This window comes from Notolepis coatsorum (genome assembly GCF_963971535.1).
Source record: "Notolepis coatsorum genome assembly, chromosome: 5".
Lineage (NCBI taxonomy): Eukaryota > Metazoa > Chordata > Actinopteri > Aulopiformes > Paralepididae > Notolepis > Notolepis coatsorum.
Genome location: NC_140169.1, coordinates 104357744 through 104377849, shown reverse-complemented (window position 1 = coordinate 104377849; position 20106 = coordinate 104357744). Strand labels below are relative to the sequence as shown.

Genomic DNA, 20106 nt, shown 5'->3' with positions numbered 1-20106 from the left:
ATTAGGGTTAACTCCTCCTGCCTCACCCTCTCCAGTAGTCGACTGTTCAGATGGATGGGATGGAAGGTGTAAAGGAGTGCTATTGGCCATGGGCAAAAGCATCCACACCCAGTGTTGGTTCATCCTGCACTCTGCCGGTGAACCACAAGGGACAATGAGTGGTCTCTTCGGATGCGAAGAGGTCCACTTGCATTTTCCTGAAGCAGCACTAAATATGTTCCATTCATCTCATAGGGGACTGTGCCCACGGGACCCCCTTCGCTAGGGTGTGGACTCGGAGATCTCTTCAACCGTCCAAGTCGCTCTTGACTGACAATGGGATGGATAGCATCCTTCCTTTGCAATGCACTGGGTCCACCTTGAGACGAAGGGTGCAGAGGCGAAGTTGGTGCAGCCGTCAGAATACGGGAGACCGGGCAGCTGGCCAATGATGTTGTGGATGTGAAAGTGGGTGTGCCTTTCGATCCTTACATCTCAGGGCAGGATGATCATGGCGCAGTAGCTGCAGGTGTGGGGGGCTCTCTGAGCAATCCAGAGATGCACAAAATGCACCCCTGGCACTTCATTTCAATAGGGTTCTTCATATACGGGTAAAAAATGTGCACCTCAAATTTGAAAAGGTTCAAATGAAAGCTATTTGAGTTTATCATGTTCACACGTGGGATCTGCCACTACCACACCAGTGGCGATCAGGGTGAAATGTCACTGTTGTCGTTCAGGGATGTAATTATGCCTGGGTCTGTCCTTTCCTCTAGCAGGTGTTCATTTACAGAGTGGGAATGTGAACTCACTTTTCAATTAGCAAAACATTGATTTCAGTCAGTCTGTATAGATCCTGTGTGTGTGGGAATACTACTACGGGCTATTGATCCGCTATTGCCCACAGCAAGCATTTAACTGGTGTTCCAGGTTCCTCATCTAACCTTTCTAACTGCTTTTTAAGTTTCTTGGAAATCGGTTTAATCTTGTGTAATAATTACTAATTAGGGATGTACTGATACATTTTACAATATCGATAGATACCGGGCCATGCCAATATCAATTGGTCGAAACATGCCTAATATTCATGCTAATGAAGTGGTATTAGCAGCATCCACCACCATCACTGCTATCATCTCCAGGTACCTCAGGGGTTTGACTGGGACCTTCAATGAGAGAACTGAGATGTTCATGGATAAACTCACAGAGGTGGCCGATGGCAAAACAGAGGTCAAGATACTCCACTTCCTCAACCAGGTTACCCTCGATATCATTACCAAGGTAATGGGTCCTCTCATCGTGTCATATTACCACTTATCCTACTATCCCTTAAAGACTGTAAATCGATGGAAAGAGCCACTGTCGGCTAATTAGAAAACTCAGCCTCACAAGCCTCATCAAGTCATATTGATCTTCAGTATAAATAGGTCCTTATTCTTACAGTCTAATGTTAAATGGTTATTCTATTATCCTTGCCATTCTAATTTCGTCACTACAGCATCTGCCTATAGGACTTTGAAAAATGAACATATCTGGAAAAAAGAAATACGAATGGCTCAAGGATTCATAACGATTCCACCAGATGTTTACATAAACTGCATTTGGTGATAATGTGCATTTGTTCGGATAGGTTGCGTTTGGAATCGACATGCAGAACGAAAGCGACTCGCCTTTCCCGAACGCCATCGAGAAGTGTCTGAAGGGGGTGATCTACTATATCAGAGATGCCTTTTTCCAGGTACAAGCTCACCGCATACTGAAGACAGTCATCTAGTGAGGCATGTGAGATCTCAATACAACTATTTGTCTGGTATGTCCAGCTCAACCCGAGAAACAGGAAGTTCATCCGGGAGGTGCAGGAGGCGTGCCAGCTGATCCGCTCCACAGGGGCCAAGTGGATTGGAGAGAGAAAGGCTGCCATGCAAAGAGGCGAGGACGTACCCAAGGACATCCTCACACAAATCATCAAATCCGCCGGCCAAGGTTGTAACTCCATAGGTTTTCTAACATCAACGAAACATACACACGGCCCAGATGTAGGTGCTCAGCTGATAGTGACAACACTTTTAAAGGGTCATTCCTGCTTTTTTTTTTTTTTTTAAGTGATGTTCAAATGATTGTTTGGCCTGAGAGTAATCTTAAAGGGACATTTCACTTTACCATACCTCTCTTTACAGTAATCTACAAGTAGACTAGCGACGACTGCTGTCCCTGTGATCTGCTGTCAACATCACCATTCCTCCCAGGTGTCATGCTCCTCATTCACTTCCATTCATTTTGGGGACTGAGTCTAAATATAATAATTCTGAATTATAAACAAACAATACAGTAATATTATTCTGTGTAAAGGTCAAAGAGTCAAAGGTACTTAAAAAAAATAGTTGACTGTTTGCTTTATTGAAAGCTTCACAGCAGTAGTTTGTTTATACCTATGTATACTATTTTGAATAGGTCCCCAAAATGAATTGAAGTGCATGAGGAGCCTGACACCTAGGAGGAATGGTGGTGTTGACAGCGGATGCCTTAAATAGAGGTAGGGTTGCTGATATTTTACAAGTTCTACTAAAGTGAAATATCCCTTTTAAGAACCAGGTGGAACTGGAATGCATGGTTTGGTTCATCCTGCACATTCATTTAGCATTAGCGGTGGCTATAATCCTAGCTGTAGCTGATGTTAGTATTGCCATTACCAGATAACCAAATCATGCCTCCCAAGATTCACCAGGTTCTTGAACTACTCTCAGGCCACAAGAACAATGTGAACATCACATAAAAAAACAGGAATTACCCTTTACAAACGTTCAGGTTAAATGCCATAAGTGGTACCATACATTGTAGGGGTGTAACGGTACACAGACGCCACGGTTGGTCACCTCGGTTTTGGGGTCATGGTTTGGTACGAATTCGGTACAACAGGAAAAAAAGCACAAACATCCTGAATGTATAAGGCTAGGTTTCTTTTCATTTATTTTGAACAGACAGTAGTACAATGTCTACTAGAGGCTTGCCGGTAGTCTGTGAAACCGGTGTTATTCTGTGTCCAGGCATCCATCAAGTCAATTACTTGTCCACCACCCCCACCGGTGTATGCTTTCACTTTCACTTTTAGAGTAGATTTAACTTCACATGGAGCAGAGCAAGAAGACTCTAAGAGACGAGACGAGATGTTACACAACAATGGCAGAGGATTTATCAATATTTCTAATGTAAACACCACAGCAGCTCGACTGGAGAGGAGCTCAGAGGACCAGTCCAGACCAGCACAGCAATGTTTGCGTGTTTGTCTTTTTTTCTTGGATCAGCTGTGAGGGAAAGCAGCACGGAAGAAAGTCAGTGTGTGTGTGTTTCCAGCAGTTAACATTATTAGGCGAACATGAAAAAGATTAACATTTTCAGCCTATTGTAATGACTCTGCTGTGTTACAAACGTATCATTCATTCATGGTTTTGTTTCAGGGACACCGGGGGAGGGGTGGAGGGGTGGAGGGGAGAAACAAAACAGTGCAGAGTGCACAGTTGTTAAGTTGCTCCATCCGCTTTTGATCATGCCTTTACAAGTATAAACGTTTGTTTATCATCTGAATTTGGCAATACAAGCTTAATATTCAATGTTAAAGATCAAAGTAAGCCTCTATAGATATTGAGCATCTTTTTGTAAAATGTGCAACCCTAATTCCACCTAGTGTCTATAGTCCCCCCTGAGATGTATTCAACTCTAGTTCCACCTAGTGTCTATAGTCCCCCCTGAGATGTATTCAACTCTAGTTCCACCTAGTGTCTATAGTCCCCCCTGAGACGTATTCAACTCTAGTTCCACCTAGTGTCTATAGTCCCCCCTGAGACGTATTCAACTCTAGTTCCACCTAGTGTCTATAGTCCCCCCTGAGACGTATTCAACTCTAGTTCCACCTAGTGTCTATAGTCCCCCCTGAGACGTATTCAACTCTAGTTCCACCTAGTGTCTATAGTCCCCCCTGAGACGTATTCAACTCTAGTTCCACCTAGTGTCTATAGTCCCCCCTGAGACGTATTCAACTCTAGTTCCACCTAGTGTCTATAGTCCCCCCTGAGACGTATTCAACTCTAGTTCCACCTAGTGTCTATAGTCCCCCCTGAGACATATTCAACTCTAGTTCCACCTAGTGTCTATAGTCCCCCCTGAGACGTATTTGTCGGGTGGCTACCCATACCAAACTGTGAAGTCAGAACCATGACGTCAGTACCACAAAGTCGCGGGGCTAATACACATACCGTTACACCTCTACTTTATTGAATGCATTTTTCTTTTTATGTTTTAGAACACTCCTGCTAAATCCAAATTATTTATCATTATAGAGGAGAGCATGGATAAAGATGATGACGAATTTATGTTGGACAACTTTGTGACATTCTTCATTGCGGGTGAGTGTTGAAAGCTACAAATTAGGTAGTTTATTGTTTTTCTTGTAGAAAATTGGAAAGCAGACAGTAAGGGACTGACCACTTGACCTGTCTTAAACCTCGCTCTCTTTTTTTGATGCTCCAATCACAACTGTTGCTTCCCACTCAAGTAAAGCAACAGTTGTGATTGGAGGATCAAGAAAAGAGGGCAGGGTTTTCACAATTCACAAAGCACGTGCTGTCTTTGATCTGGGGTCAACACATTTGAGATCCAGTTTGCCCTCTTTTATTAAGTAGATTCTCTTAAACACTTTTTTTGTGAGTGTCAACTCCACACCTGTTTTGCTCTGATTGAAGAATGTAAAGAATGAATTTATATACAACGCTCATTGTCATATTTTACAGGACAAGAGACGACGGCCAATCAACTTGCTTTTTGCATCATGGAACTCGGACAACATCCAGATATACTGGCAAAGTAAGGGGCTTGTTGTGGAAAATGTGTATACGGGGGTGGAGGTAGGAAAGGGGTTAGTCTTGACTAGTTTAATATAGGTCAACTAGCAGGGCTCAAAGACACTAGGGCGACAGTCTGGCTGATGTTCTTAAAACAACCTCAGGATAGGCAGATGGACATTTCAGTACATCATATCGTGTGCTCTAATCTTGTGTCTTTTCTCTCTTTCATACATACACAGCACACACACACAGACACACAGACACACACATACACAGCACACACACACAGACACAGCACACACACACAGACACACAGACACACACATACACAGCACACACACACAGACACAGCACACACACACAGACACACAGACACACACAGTCACACAGACACACACACACACACACACAGACACACACAGTCGCACAAACATACACACCGACACACACACACACACACACATTCCCTGTGTCACAATACACACATACAATACACACACGTCTGTACACAGACGCACACACACACAGACACACACACACAATACACACATACAATACACACACGTCTGTACACAGACGCACACACACACAGACACACACACACATACACACACACACACACACAAACACACACACACACACACACATCTCACTAAATCTTTATCTCTCTTCGATGTTCTTAATGTTTTACATCATATCGTGTGTGTACATCATATCTTGTTTATCTCTCTTCGATGTTCTTAATGTTTTTATCTAAATCTATGTTCTTCTTAATGTCTTTATCTCTCTTCGATGTTCTTAATGTTTTTATCTCTCTCCGATGTTAAATCTACGTGTCATCTTAATGTACGTCATGTCATATCTGACATGATATGACACGTCATCATATCTGTCATGTGGGGGCAGGACTGAGAGGGGATTTAGGGGACAAGCAGGGGGATTGAGAGTTAGAGTGTTTTTCCTTCAACTGTGGTGACCGTCTACTGAGCCATAGCTTTTGCTGTTAAAAACTTCTTTTCCTAAATAAATTACCTACTTGTTAAAATTGGAAATATCGTCTCCTGCTGTGTTAAACAACCATCAGCCACAACATTTGGTGACCCTTGACCTGTAGACCGCCCTGCCGGGCCCCCTCACACGGCCAGCTCCGGACCTCTCCCGTAGAAATTCTGGCGGTGTCGACAAACAAACACAGGTGAGCATTTTTGCTTTTGATTAGAATATCCGTAAGAGATTCTGAGGGAGGAAAAAGTTGAGCTGACTGTGTGACGAGGTCTGGATGGACGGCTAAAACGAACACGAGCGGTGAGGTGTTTACACTAGGGCGATTCCTCTTTTAACAGGCTATAAGTGCGCCACTAATCAATTTTAATTGCATGTTTTCGACCTCTGGTCAAATTTTTCTCCATCTGTTCAAACTTCTCCCTGATCCCTTTCCCTGATCCCTTTACGACACTCTCCACATTCCCCACTTGCTTGTTATAACTGTGCCTTCTGTCCTCTGTAGATAAGACTCTCAATTTTCAAAACAAAAACCGGTGCCGCTCTGCTGTTATTCAAAACACACTATTACAGCTGGCATTCTCTGTGTCAAACTAATTACGTTTACGGATACACTATTGTTCGTTTTCTTATTGGCTTGTGAAGTTGTTGCTACAGAGAGGCTAGCTGTGATAATATGAGCAGAGAGTAAAAAAAAAAAAAAAAAACAATTTGGGCAGCGTGAGACGAGACTCTAGCTTGTTTGCACTATTGGGCCTACACACACACACACACACACACACAGTCACACACGCACACACACACAGTCACACACACGCACACATACACAGTCACACACACACACACACACAGTCACACATACAATACACACACACACACACATACACACACACACAGTCACACACACGTACACACACACAGTCACACACACGCACACACACACAGTCACACACACACACACACACACACAGTCACACACACACACACACACACACACACACACACACACACACACACACACAGACACACACACACACACACACACAACACAGTCACACACACACACACACACACACAGTCACACATACAATACACACATACAATACACACACACCCCCCCATCGCTTAAAAAGTTAGCTATTACACCCCAATAGGACGCACCAGGTTGGGAAAAAAGTAGGGTTTGGATCAGAGATCAGGCCCCTGATCTCTCTCTCTCTCTCTCTCTCTCTCTCTCTCTCTCTCTCTCTCTCTCTCTCTCTCTCTCTCTCTCTCTCCTGGGTTTGCTGACCCCTGTTGGTGGGCCAAGGTGTAGCATACAGACTCATCACATCTCTTTCTCTCTTGGGTTTGCTGACCCCTGGTGGTAGAAAACACACACACACACACGACATACACACATACACACACACACACACACACACACACAGACACACACACACACACACCGACATACACACATACACACACACACACACACACACAGTCACACACACACACACACACACAGTCACACACACACACACACAGTCACACACACACACACACACACACAGTCACACACACACACACACACAGTCACACACACACACACACACAGTCACACACACACACACACACACACACACACACACACACACACAGACACACACACACACACACACACAACACAGTCACACACACACACACACACAGACACACACACACACACACACAGACACACACACACAGACACACACACACACACACACACATTCCTGTGTCCCGGTAGACAGCGGGTTGTGACGCACACACACACAGTACGCACACACACACAGTCACACACACACACACACACACACACACAGTCACACACACACACACACACACACAGTCACACACACACACACACACAGCAAAGACACACACACACACACACACACACAGACACACACACACCGACACACACACAGACACACACACACACACCGACATACACACATACACACACACACACACACACACACAGTCACACACACACACACACACACAGTCACACACACACACACACAGTCACACACACACACACACACACACACACACACACACACACACACACACACAGACACACACACACACACACACAACACAGTCACACACACACACACACACAGACACACACACACACACACACACAGACACACACACACCGACACACACACACACACATTCCTGTGTCCCGGTAGACAGCGGGTTGTGACGCACACACACACAGTACGCACACACACACAGTCACACACACACACACACACACACAGTCACACACACACACACACACAGTCACACACACACACACACACACAGCAAAGACACACACAGTCACACACACACAGTCACACACACACACACACACAATCACACACAAACACACACACACACCGACATACACACATACACACACACACACACACACAGACACACACACCGACATACACACACACACACACACACACACACACACACACACACAGTCACACACAGACACACACACACCGAGTTGTAGTAGCGTTGTAGTTGTAGATCTAGGTTAACTGTGTCCTGGTAGATCCAGGTTAACTGTGTCCTGGAGTAGTAGTTGTAGAGTAGTAGTAGATCTAGGTTAACTGTGTCCTGGAGTAGTAGTTGTAGAGTAGTAGTAGATCTAGGTTAACTGTGTCCTGGAGTAGAGTAGTAGTAGATCTAGGTTAACTGTGTCCTGGAGTAGTAGTTGTAGAGTAGTAGTAGATCTAGGTTAACTGTGTCCTGGAGTAGAGTAGTAGTAGATCTAGGTTAACTGTGTCCTGGAGTAGTAGTTGTAGAGTAGTAGTAGATCTAGGTTAACTGTGTCCTGGAGTAGTAGTTGTAGAGTAGTAGTAGCTGAAGTACAACCACACACACACAACACAATAAACACACATACACACTAAACAACGATGCATACAGCAGAGGACATACTGTTAGACCGGAACCCGCTCATAAAGAACCTAATTCTCAAGGTTGGTGTCCGTTGGCAGAGGCGTACAAAGGCCGGGGACACAAAATGGCCTTCCGGAGGTACTTTTAATCTCGACGTATGCGAAGAGATGAATGTAATGATTCGTAACCACAAGCCAGGCAACAGCAGCAAAAAGAGGTTGAAAAAGAGGACAGAAGAGTTGGGGGTAATGAAGCTCTACGCCCAGAAGGGGAGAGCATACAGGCAGGAAGCTTTAGCGCTAAATCAGAGAGAGACGGATATAGGGAAACCAACATCCCCACCTTATGTCACGCAATTGCCGGTGGGCACTGTGACAATAAGAGGAGAATATGAGGAGACGGAATTAGGGACCCCCGCTAGGTCAGAAACCCCCGCTAGGTCAGAAACCTCCGCTAGATCAGAGACCTCCCTTAGGCGAGATACCCCCCCCAAACTGACCCCGCAGGATCTCTATCCGAAAGTCCTGGCGGCATATGGCGAGACAGTACGTCGGAAGTTGTATGATGCAGAGGAAGAGTAGGTAGAGAACCTGGGCAGGCAGAGGGAGGGAGTCGGGAGGAAGATAGAGGAAGAGGCCCGTCAAAATGTGGCACAGCAGACATCAGGGAAACACGGGGCGTGTGGCCACACCAAACTGTTGACTGAGGAGGAAGATGAGAACGACACGAAACCAGCACAGGAGAAAGGAAACATTACAGGAACCCTGACTTTCGCCCCTACATTCCTGGGAAGTGTGACAAGTACAGGCCAGTTTCCCCTGCTAATAAAGGGGAACGATATCTTTCACATGCCATGGTCACCTCTAGACATCGATGGCATAATAGCAAGACTACCGGACCTTTCAGAAGGAGCCTCCAGGTGGATCACGCAGTTTGAGGAAAATACGTCATCTTTTCTGCTAGCAGTGGGTGACGTCAAATCCCTGTTGACGCGCTTGCTAGGAATTGGTGCCTGCCGGGACATCATGGGTGATACATCGATGCGAGTGGCATGCGACACGCAGGCCCATGATGGAGACATATTCAACGCGCATAGAGCGGCGTTGTGGTACAAACTCAGGAATCAATATCCATCACGTATTAATCCGGCAAAACTGGCGGGCAACCCCATAATGGAGACGGAAGGGCCTGGCACCTATGTGAACAAAATACTGAAGGAGTGGAGAGGTGAGCTAGGACACAACCCAGAAATTGACCCATTGCAGAGAGCGATGTTTAGAGAAAGTGTGATGAGAGGGCTTCCAGAGGTGGTTAAGAATAGACTGGAAGACGTGGTGGGGTTAATGGACATGACTTATCCTTTGTTCTGTGCACATGTAACACATAGTGTGGAGAAGCAAAGGGCTCAGGAGCAGAAAGTCAGGGATCAGGATAGAAATGACTCAAGGAAGTTAACTCAGCAACAACTGCAGCCCCAAAGGAGGTTGCAGGCAGTAATGGTGTCATCTGCTACCTCTCCACCCATGCAGGACCAGGGACCCCCGCCTGCACCTCAGGTAGAAGCTATGGCTATAGTTCACAGAACCAGGCGTCCAGGCGGCAGGCAGGGAATGGGCAATCAGGCCCACGGTTTACACAGGGACCGGGGAACGAACAACAGTTTCCCCGTTTCCACTGTTGGAACTGCGGCATGCAGGGACACAGGGAAATGAGATGTAGGCAACCATACCGTCCCGGCTCGGAGTATGGAAGACCCGTGCGCCAGGGGGAGTCACAAGGGCCCCACGACCAGGGGGAGACAGGAGGGCCCCGAAACCAGGGGGGTAATCACTAGGGGTGCCCAGAGAATGCGACGGGGGGAAATCAAATGATTGTGGTTTCCAAGGGAGCTGAGCAAGAACCTATTCTGCAGGTCCTAGTGGAGGGCAAATTAACAGAGATGATGGCAGACACTGGAGCAGGTTTTTCCTGCATAAAGCAAAAATACGCCGCTCACTTACCCCAGTCTGGACAGTATGTTCGGACGGTCGGATTCTCGGGAAAAACACAATTAATACCCACATCAGATCCAATCTCTATGACGTATAACAACAAGATCATAACAATACCTGTATTAATTTCGGACAGCACCCCGCGCAATCTCTTGGGACGAGATGCAATGTGTAAACTAGGCTGTAAAATCCTATGTACGCCTGAGGGGATTCAAATTGAACAAGACGTGTACCAAATGATGCTACAAGGGACGGGGGAGAAAGAGGCCACTGTGTTCTGGCTGGGCAACATAGATGCAGAGCTGCAAAGGGTCTGTGACCCCTGGGAGCCATTTCTGAAAACCCAACTACCTCAGTCTAGACAAACAAACATGGAGGCACATTGCACACTACAATATTTGACGAATAGTGACCTAGTTAGGAACAAGGCATGGTTGCAGGGACAGCCCGAGCAGGTGCAGATTAACTCATCTACGATAATTGTAGGGAGACAGGGCGCGGCGTTGAGGGTTAACACGGGTAAGTATCTACGGGAACAACATAGACTAAGAGACGCCGCCCCACACATCACTCTGAGAATAAATCCTGGTTACGAATCCGAACATCTAGGTTCAATGATACAGGAATCCGAGACTCAAAGGTGGGTCTCCACGGAATCTCCGCTAATTTGGAACAGCGCAGATGGGAGTTTCATAAAAATAATGATTTCCTTTTCAGTTTTGGCAAAACCGCAAGTAATCAGATTACCAGGAGACCCTTGCGTTATTCCAGAGGCGGATGCTTTGCTGGAACAGGACATGTTGGCGCGCACCCCGGAACGGTTGTGGTCAAAACACGACACAGATGTGGGTCTAATATTGTCGGCACAGCCAGTGAAGGTCAGGTTAAAGAAGGGTTGTAGACCACCCTTTATCAGACAGTATACAATGAAGCCAGAGTCGGAGGAAGCTATATCACATCAGATTGAGGGACTGTTAAAGGGGGGAGTGCTCGTCCCTTTCAAATCCAGATGTAATACACCTATCCACCCAGTGCTAAAGGCGGACAGGGCTAGGTACAGACTGGTACACGATTTGAGGGCGGTGAACGACGTGGTGTCTGGACCAGAGGCGGAAGTCGCTAATCCACACACCCTCCTGACAAACATCCCGAGTAGCTCGCAGTACTATACGGTCATTGATCTCACGCAGGCATTTTTCAGTGTTCCATTGGAAAAAGAGTCTCAGTATCTGTTTGCTTTTACCCACAGGGGGAAACAATACTCTTACACCCGGTTGCCACAAGGGTTCGCGCACTCGCCGCATTACTTCTCGAAGGCGCTCAAGGAAGACTTGCAAGGAGTGTGCGACACACTACTCAGCACGGTTTTACTGTATGCAGATGACATTCTAATCTGCTCGGATACACGTCAGCAGTGCCATGAGGACTCCATCAAAGTTTTGAGTGGATTGGCCGTGGGAGGCCACAAGGCATCCCGTTCAAAACTGCAGTACTGCCAGCCAAAAGTTGAGTACTTGTCTCGCGTCATTCAAAAGGGCATAAAAAACATCTCACCCACGCAACTCGAAGCTGTATCCAAGGCACCTAGGCCATTGACGGTCCGACAGATGATGACGTTTTTAGGGATGACTGGGTACAGCTCTGAGTGGGTGGAGGACTATACGATAGCGACAGCGCCGTTGAGGATGATGATAAAAGAGGCGGGTACAGACAAGCTTCGCGCTCCCTTGACATGGACCGAGGAGGGGGAGGACGCGTTCATAAACATTAAGCGTCTGTTGTTACAGGCCCCTGCCCTGGCGCTGCCGGATTATGAGAAGTGTTTCCACCTATTCGTCTCACATAGAGCGCAGCATGCGACAGCTGTCCTGATTCAAACACAGGGGGTGAGTGGGAAAAAACAACCGATAGCATATTACTCTAGAGCTCTTTCGCCGGTAGAGCAGGGTCTGCCACCTTGTTATCAGGCCCTGGCCGCAGCACATTTGATGTATGAGAAGGCAACGGCCGTGACAATGGGATATGACATTTGCATTTGGACACATCACAAATTGGCAAACTTGATTGAAAGAGGCAAATTTGTTCTGACCAGCCAACGGCAACAGGCTTACATGAGGCTCCTGCAGTACTCGCGATAGCAGAACTCTCACTTTTTGTGGATGGGTCCTGCTATCGGGAGGGGGAAAATTTAAGGTCAGGATACGCCGTCGTACAGTGCAAACCTAACGGAGAAACACTAACAAGAAAGGCCGGACAATGCATGCAACCATGTTCGGCCCAGCTTGCAGAACTAATAGCACTAACAGAAGCATGCATAATAGCTAAAGATCGCACGGTTAACATCTTTACAGACTCTGCGTATGCGCATGGCGTATGCCACCTATTCGCGGCCATTTGGAAGGCAAGAGGCTTTAAGAAATCGGACGGCTCACCGATCCTTCACCACAAGCAGGTTGTGGCGCTTATTCAGGCTGTAAAGTTGCCCAAAAGCATTGCTATCGTAAAGTGCCAGGCACACAGAAAAGACCTGTCCTTTGTGACGACGGGAAACAACGCGGCGGACGAGGCCGCGAAGGCGGCGGCTGCGGTGCCGTCCACGGCTGTTCTGATGTTTGCGGCCGAACTGACGACTGAGGTAACTGAGGATAATTTGAGTGATCTTCAGGACTCAGCCACGCAGGCCGAGAAACAGTCGTGGACGGAGAGGGGGGCTGTAAGGGGGGCAGATGGTCTGTGGAGGAGTCATAACGGTTTGATAGTCGCCTCCATCGATCTTCTGTCCTTGGTGATACCTGAGGCTCATGGTGTTGATCACTGTGGAAGAGCAGAGACCCTGAAACGAATCACGAAAATGGGATTTTGGTCCCCAAAGCTTCAGGCACAAATTGACGTTACACTAGCCAGGTGTTTAACATGCTTACAGGGCAATGTGCGCAAAGGAGTACCGACAGTGGCGGCTTACACACCCCTCCCTGAGGGACCATTCAGACATCTGATTATGGACTATACAGATATGATAACGCCAGTGCAGGGCAAACGATACCTCCTGGTAGTAGAGGACTGCTTTAGTCGCTGGATTGAGGCCATTCCATCTAAACACAAGAACGCGGACACAGTGATCAAGTTCCTGTGTCGCGAGGTCATTCCGAGATTTGGAATTCCCACGATATTACAAAGCGATAATGGCCGCGAGTTCATCGACAAGGTGGTTAAAGGGCTGATGCAGAAATTAGGTATAAGACAGCGCCTTTCCTGTGTCTATAGTCCCGGGTCGCAGGGGAAGGTGGAAAGGGCCAATCTGGTCATTAAAAACAAACTGTTGAAAGTCTGTATGCAAACTAAGCTTAACTGGATTGATGCTTTGCCACTTGCTCTGATGGCTATTAGAAGCAGCGTAAACCGCCAAACACAGCTAACACCGCATGAAATGCTTACAGGCCGCAGCATGCCAGCACCGCCATTTAGACACCTGGCTAGGGGCCCGGCATTAGATATTTTTGAGCAAGATCTGAAAAAATATCTTCAGCAAGTGACTAAAATACATGAAGCTGTGTTTCGACAGGAGCAGAGAAAGGAGAAAAAGGGGGTGAAGGAGGCGGAGAAGGAAGCCACCAAACCGAGACTGATCCCTGGGGACCTGGTCTTCGTAAAGGTCCACAAGAGAAAGTGGTCATCACCCCGGAGAGAGGGCCCGTACGAGGTGATCCGATCGACTGGAACGGCAGTCCAAGTCAAAGGATCAGCGACCTGGTTCCACTTCAATCACTGCATAAAGGCCAGCGGCGATCTCTTGGGGGATACAATCGATCGCAGTTATGCAGAACCCGACATGGAGGGTCCGAGACGGCAACTGGAAGGTGCAGTGCCTGCTGATGCTCCCGCAGATGTTGGCAGCAGTGTGCGGACGGTCGGCCGGGCACAACGACGTCATTGAGAACCGTCACGGTCGACCCGTCCTTGAGGATGACGGGTTTGAGTGGGTAGGAGTCCCACGGGGTCCCGCTCAGGCTCAAGTACCGGCAGGCTTTCATGACCAGGCTCAGAATCAGGCGCCCCCTCTGCCCTCCATCGAGGAAGGGGGGGAGAAGATAAGACTACAACCAAAAGGGGTGTTTCCCGTAGGACCGCAAGGGCATGTTTTTGATTTTGACCATTCCCCCGTTACAGGCGGGGATACTTACCATTATACTAACGAGGATCGGGTTGTGGGGGTAGATAGGAGGGTTGAGCCTGTCCCGAACCAATCACAGGGGACAGGGGTGAGGGGAAAAAGGGAGGTCAAGGACACTGAGTCGGAAGAGGTGGGGGGACAGGATATGTTCCAGAGGACAGCCGGAACGTTGAGGGACTCAGTGGGCTCACTCTGGGCCAGGTTGAGGGGTTTGCTTCCTTCCGGGGAACAAGATGGGGGCGACTATGACTATGACGAGGAAGACCCGGAGGCTGACCCGATGTATAGGGCGGCTTTAGGGAATGAGTGGTTTAAGTGGGTCCAGTACACGAGCGCGCAGAATCAGATAGAGGATTGTTATGTCTGCTCCAAGGCACGTCCGGATAGGCTGCTGGTGAAGGGCACGAAGTTCAGTTGGGCTCAGTGTGACAGGGACGCAGAGGCATGGGAGGGGCCCCATAATAGTCGCCCTTGGTGCGAGGCAGAGTGTTTGGGGTTTCTCGGCTCTAGTCGTTTTAAGGCGGCAGGAAACGTCACGGATTTCAAGGATGTCACTATGCGGGAACGTTGTAGGAAATTGGATGTACGTGTGCAGGGGGTAGCGACGGGGTTGCCAATACCCAGAGGTGTCAAACTATGGCTGACCAAGGATTTCGAGTGCTTGCAAAAGGAGGGGACCCGGGACGTAGGGGAGGTGGCAGAGGGGCGGTGCACTACTATTTGGAGCATCACGACTAACTGCACGAAAGAAGGAAAGTGTGGACACGGGGTTGTGTTAAAGGGAGTGGATACCAACCCACGGCCTGTAGCTTGCCCGTTTCATGTCCAGGATATGGCACTGGCGGACCAATACTGGCTCTGCGGCGGTAGGAGGTTGAGGAATACACTTCCTTTAGATTGGTCAGGTAGATGTGCCCGGGTTCAGGCGATCATGCCAATGGTGGTCCTACCATTATCAGTGACGGAAGGACCTTCTGAGTCTCCTATCTCTCGAACGAAGCGTAGCTACAAGGCAGACCCAAGGGTGTATCTGGACAGCATAGGACAGCCAAGGGGCATTCCAGCCGAGTTCATGGCTAAGAATGAGATTGCGGCAGGGTTTGAGTCTATTCTGCCATGGATATCGGTCAATAAGAACACCGGGTGGATCAACTATTTGTTTTACAATCAGCAGCGGTATCTCAACTACACCGAGGAGGCGTTGGATGCAATGGGGGACCAGATGCACGCGACCAGTACGGTGGCGTGGCAGAATAGACAGGCTCTGAACTGGTTAATGGCGGAGAAGGGTGGAGTCTGTTCCATGTTTGGACAGTACTGCTGCACATTCATTCCGACGAATGTGGGGCCAGGGGGAAAGTTCTCCAAGGCCATGGCTAAGCTGAAGGATTTGAGGGAGGAGTTGAGGGGGAATTCTGGCCGGAATGAAGAATGGTGGGGGAGTGGGGTGTTGGAAAGATTGGGACAGTGGGGAAGCATAGTGATGCAGACGGGGATATCCATTGGGGTGGCAGGGTTGATATTGGTTCTCCTTTTCTGTTGTGGTATGCCTCTCTTGGGTAGGCTGGTAACTTCACACGTAACGAGCCAAATGCTGATGGTGGGACAGAAAGAGATTGAGCCACAAATCGGGCCATGTCCTCAGCTTTATGCTGCCTTAGAGGGAGACGAGGGGATAGAGGATTAGGGGTATGGTGAGGTAGGGGCATTTTCTTTTTGTTGGTTCTTTCCTTTAAGAGTGACGGGGGATGGTCTGAGTGCAGTTTTGTTGGTTTATTCCTTTAACTAGGAATTTTAGTCTGATTTTCTAATGATCCTTCGGCATAGAGATTGCAACCATTGAAAATCATTGCATTATTTTTTATTTTTTTATTATTTTTTGTTTATTTTACTCGTGGTCCTGGTCAAACCGGAATGGGAAGGGGCATCGGCAGAGTGTCGGTTCTGAGCCTGAGGAAGCATTGAGAAGAAGTGGTCTGGGGATCGGTTCTGGGGACTGGAGGGACAAAGGGGGGGGGCTAACGCAGTGGGCAAGATGGGCACCTCCCGTCGAAGATGGGGGGACACGTGGTGAGGTCGGGACCAGCGCCTCCCGTCCAGGCATGGGGACATGCTTCTACGGGGACTGGAGGTGTGGCGTGGTGGTTGCGGTATTGGCAAAATGTGACTTTTTGGCAATACGGTGAGGAGACTATGGCGTGGGCATGGAAGGGGGGCTGAGCGATGGACACTAGGACTCAATGTTATGGAAGAGACAATGTCATTTTTTTGGGAGGGATGTTCTATGTTTAGTTCTGACGGTCAACTTCTCCTTTCCCTGATGAGAGTCGCGGTTTCCGGCCGGAACTGTGGCTCATTTGGTAAGCGGTGGAGGTTGGGGGGATTTGTCTGTCAGGTTAGGATTATAAATTGGGGTATTTTGTTGATGTTTTATTATTACTCTTGTTTGGAACGGTTTTGTGTTTTGGTAAGAACGGTAGTCAGCCTTTGTTGGTCCGTTAGGGGTCCAGTGAATGAAGTAAGGTTTCTGGTTTAGATTAGGCATTTAAACTTTTATTATATAATTGTGGTTTCTCGTTTAGTTAGACGTTCACATTTTCTTGGTTATATGATTTGGGTGGGACTAGGGATAGCCCCAAATGGGGGAATGTTGTGGAAAATGTGTATACGGGGGTGGAGGTAGGAAAGGGGTTAGTCTTGACTAGTTTAATATAGGTCAACTAGCAGGGCTCAAAGACACTAGGGCGACAGTCTGGCTGATGTTCTTAAAACAACCTCAGGATAGGCAGATGGACATTTCAGTACATCATATCGTGTGCTCTAATCTTGTGTCTTTTCTCTCTTTCATACATACACAGCACACACACACAGACACACAGACACACACATACACAGCACACACACAGACACAGCACACATACACAGACACACAGACACACACATACACAGCACACACACACAGACACAGCACACACACACAGACACACAGACACACACAGTCACACAGACACACACACACACACACACAGACATACACACCGACACACACACACACACACACATTCCCTGTGTCACAATACACACATACAATACACACACGTCTGTACACAGACGCACACACACACAGACACACACACACAATACACACATACAATACACACACGTCTGTACACAGACGCACACACACACAGACACACACACACATACACACACACACACACACAAACACACACACACACACACACATCTCACTAAATCTTTATCTCTCTTCGATGTTCTTAATGTTTTACATCATATCGTGTGTGTACATCATATCTTGTTTATCTCTCTTCGATGTTCTTAATGTTTTTATCTAAATCTATGTTCTTCTTAATGTCTTTATCTCTCTTCGATGTTCTTAATGTTTTTATCTCTCTCCGATGTTAAATCTACGTGTCATCTTAATGTACGTCATGTCATATCTGACATGATATGACACGTCATCATATCTGTCATGTGGGGGCAGGACTGAGAGGGGATTTAGGGGACAAGCAGGGGGATTGAGAGTTAGAGTGTTTTTCCTTCAACTGTGGTGACCGTCTACTGAGCCATAGCTTTTGCTGTTAAAAACTTCTTTTCCTAAATAAATTACCTACTTGTTAAAATTGGAAATATCGTCTCCTGCTGTGTTAAACAACCATCAGCCACAACAGGCTGTTGAGGGGTTTATTACAATCGTCATCGGTTCATATTATACTAATGAGTAGATAGATACTGGATGTACTTGTTGTTATAGACTAAATGGGTTTTTGGATTGTTGAACCTTTCTCAGGGTGAAGAAGGAGGTGGATGATGTCATTGGGATGAAGCAGGACATCGACTACGATGACTTGGGGAAACTGACATTCCTCTCGCAGGTAGAGGTCATAAACGATATTGGGGATGCACTGATAAAGATACCTATATTGGATTATATTAGGCTCTTAATGTTGCACCAAATTCATATGGGTAGTGAGAACAAGGTATTGGTGAATCCCTAAATAAAACCAGAGTCTCTTTGGAGCTTCTAGCTTGGAGTTGGTGTTTGTAATAATGCACATGCTTTTGTTATGACTGAAGGACACCTTTTTGAATTGAATCTGTGGTGACTATGTTAATATCACTCAGAGGTGTCACTCACAGCGTAGTGGACACGAAAGTTTAACTTGACCGCGTGAATTAAAATATTTACCAAACTAATTAGTCATACCTGCTCTAGGTAGGGGTGAAATACGAATGTCAAAAACCTCCACGCTAGATCTTACAATTTGTCACTTTGTAACATTTACATTTTTACATTTTGTCATTTAGCTGACGCTTTTATCCAAAGCGAGTTACAAGTTCTGTACGACAAGTCAGCAGGAAGGGTACAACTCTTACAGCTGAGTAACAATGAGCATGAAACAGTGCCGAAACTTAGGTGTTGTAGTGTTGAGTGCATAGTAGTAAAGACATATTAGTATAGTAGGAAGAGTACATGATAGTACAAGACAGTAAGAAGGTTTGTTTTTAATTACAATTTGAGATAGTGCATAGACATAAGACAGGAGGAGGAGTGTAACTCACAATTATACAGTATGTCCCCCACTATAGTAAATGTTATGCAATGGATTTCAAATACTTTTCAGGAAGTGAGTGATCTTATCGGACACAATGGAACCATCCCAGAAAATCAATCCCCACCCCCATCCTGTATTCAGGGCTGCTGACGTGGCTTAAAAGTAAACATTAAATTCCTTTACCAGACTGAGGCGGAGCTGATTAATTAACTGCTCAGAAACATGAACAGTGAAGGTGCTAATTTAGTCGAATCTAAATGCCATAATGATGAATAGCTCTACCCTCACTCAATTTTGAAGAACTACAACGGGCGGGGTACTATATATTTCATGATACCTCGATCGTCTCTCTTGATCAGCTTCCCACTCTCTCTTGCCAGGTAACAGAGTAACCTGAAGTAAATGCTCAGACCCTCCCCTCCTGTGTTTGGTAGGATTGGCCATTTTTTGACTGGTGTTGTGGGACACCATTATAAAGCAGGCAGCTGGAGCATGCACAGTAGTTTAGGGCTATATCTCTGGCCTGACGATATCTACAGAGATGGCTGTGACCTAATTTTACACTGTAGTAAAGCAACGTTCGTACAAATACAAGAGACCCAGAGTGGAATTCC

General features: G+C 46.9%; 1 protein-coding gene across 1 annotated transcript in view; it reads left to right on the top strand.

The window, feature by feature from the left end:
* The window catches only part of LOC311228297 (cholesterol 24-hydroxylase-like), a gene marked incomplete at its 5' end in the record, with an annotated part of 39606 nt that overhangs the window by 6916 nt on the left and 12584 nt on the right, over nt 1-20106 (top strand). The window contains 6 exons of the mRNA XM_084314205.1: nt 1122-1260; nt 1610-1717; nt 1800-1962; nt 4314-4379; nt 4764-4836; nt 18727-18811. Coding sequence (XP_084170331.1) covers nt 1122-1260; nt 1610-1717; nt 1800-1962; nt 4314-4379; nt 4764-4836; nt 18727-18811 — 634 coding nt within the window. The remainder of the gene's footprint in view (nt 1-1121; nt 1261-1609; nt 1718-1799; nt 1963-4313; nt 4380-4763; nt 4837-18726; nt 18812-20106) is intronic.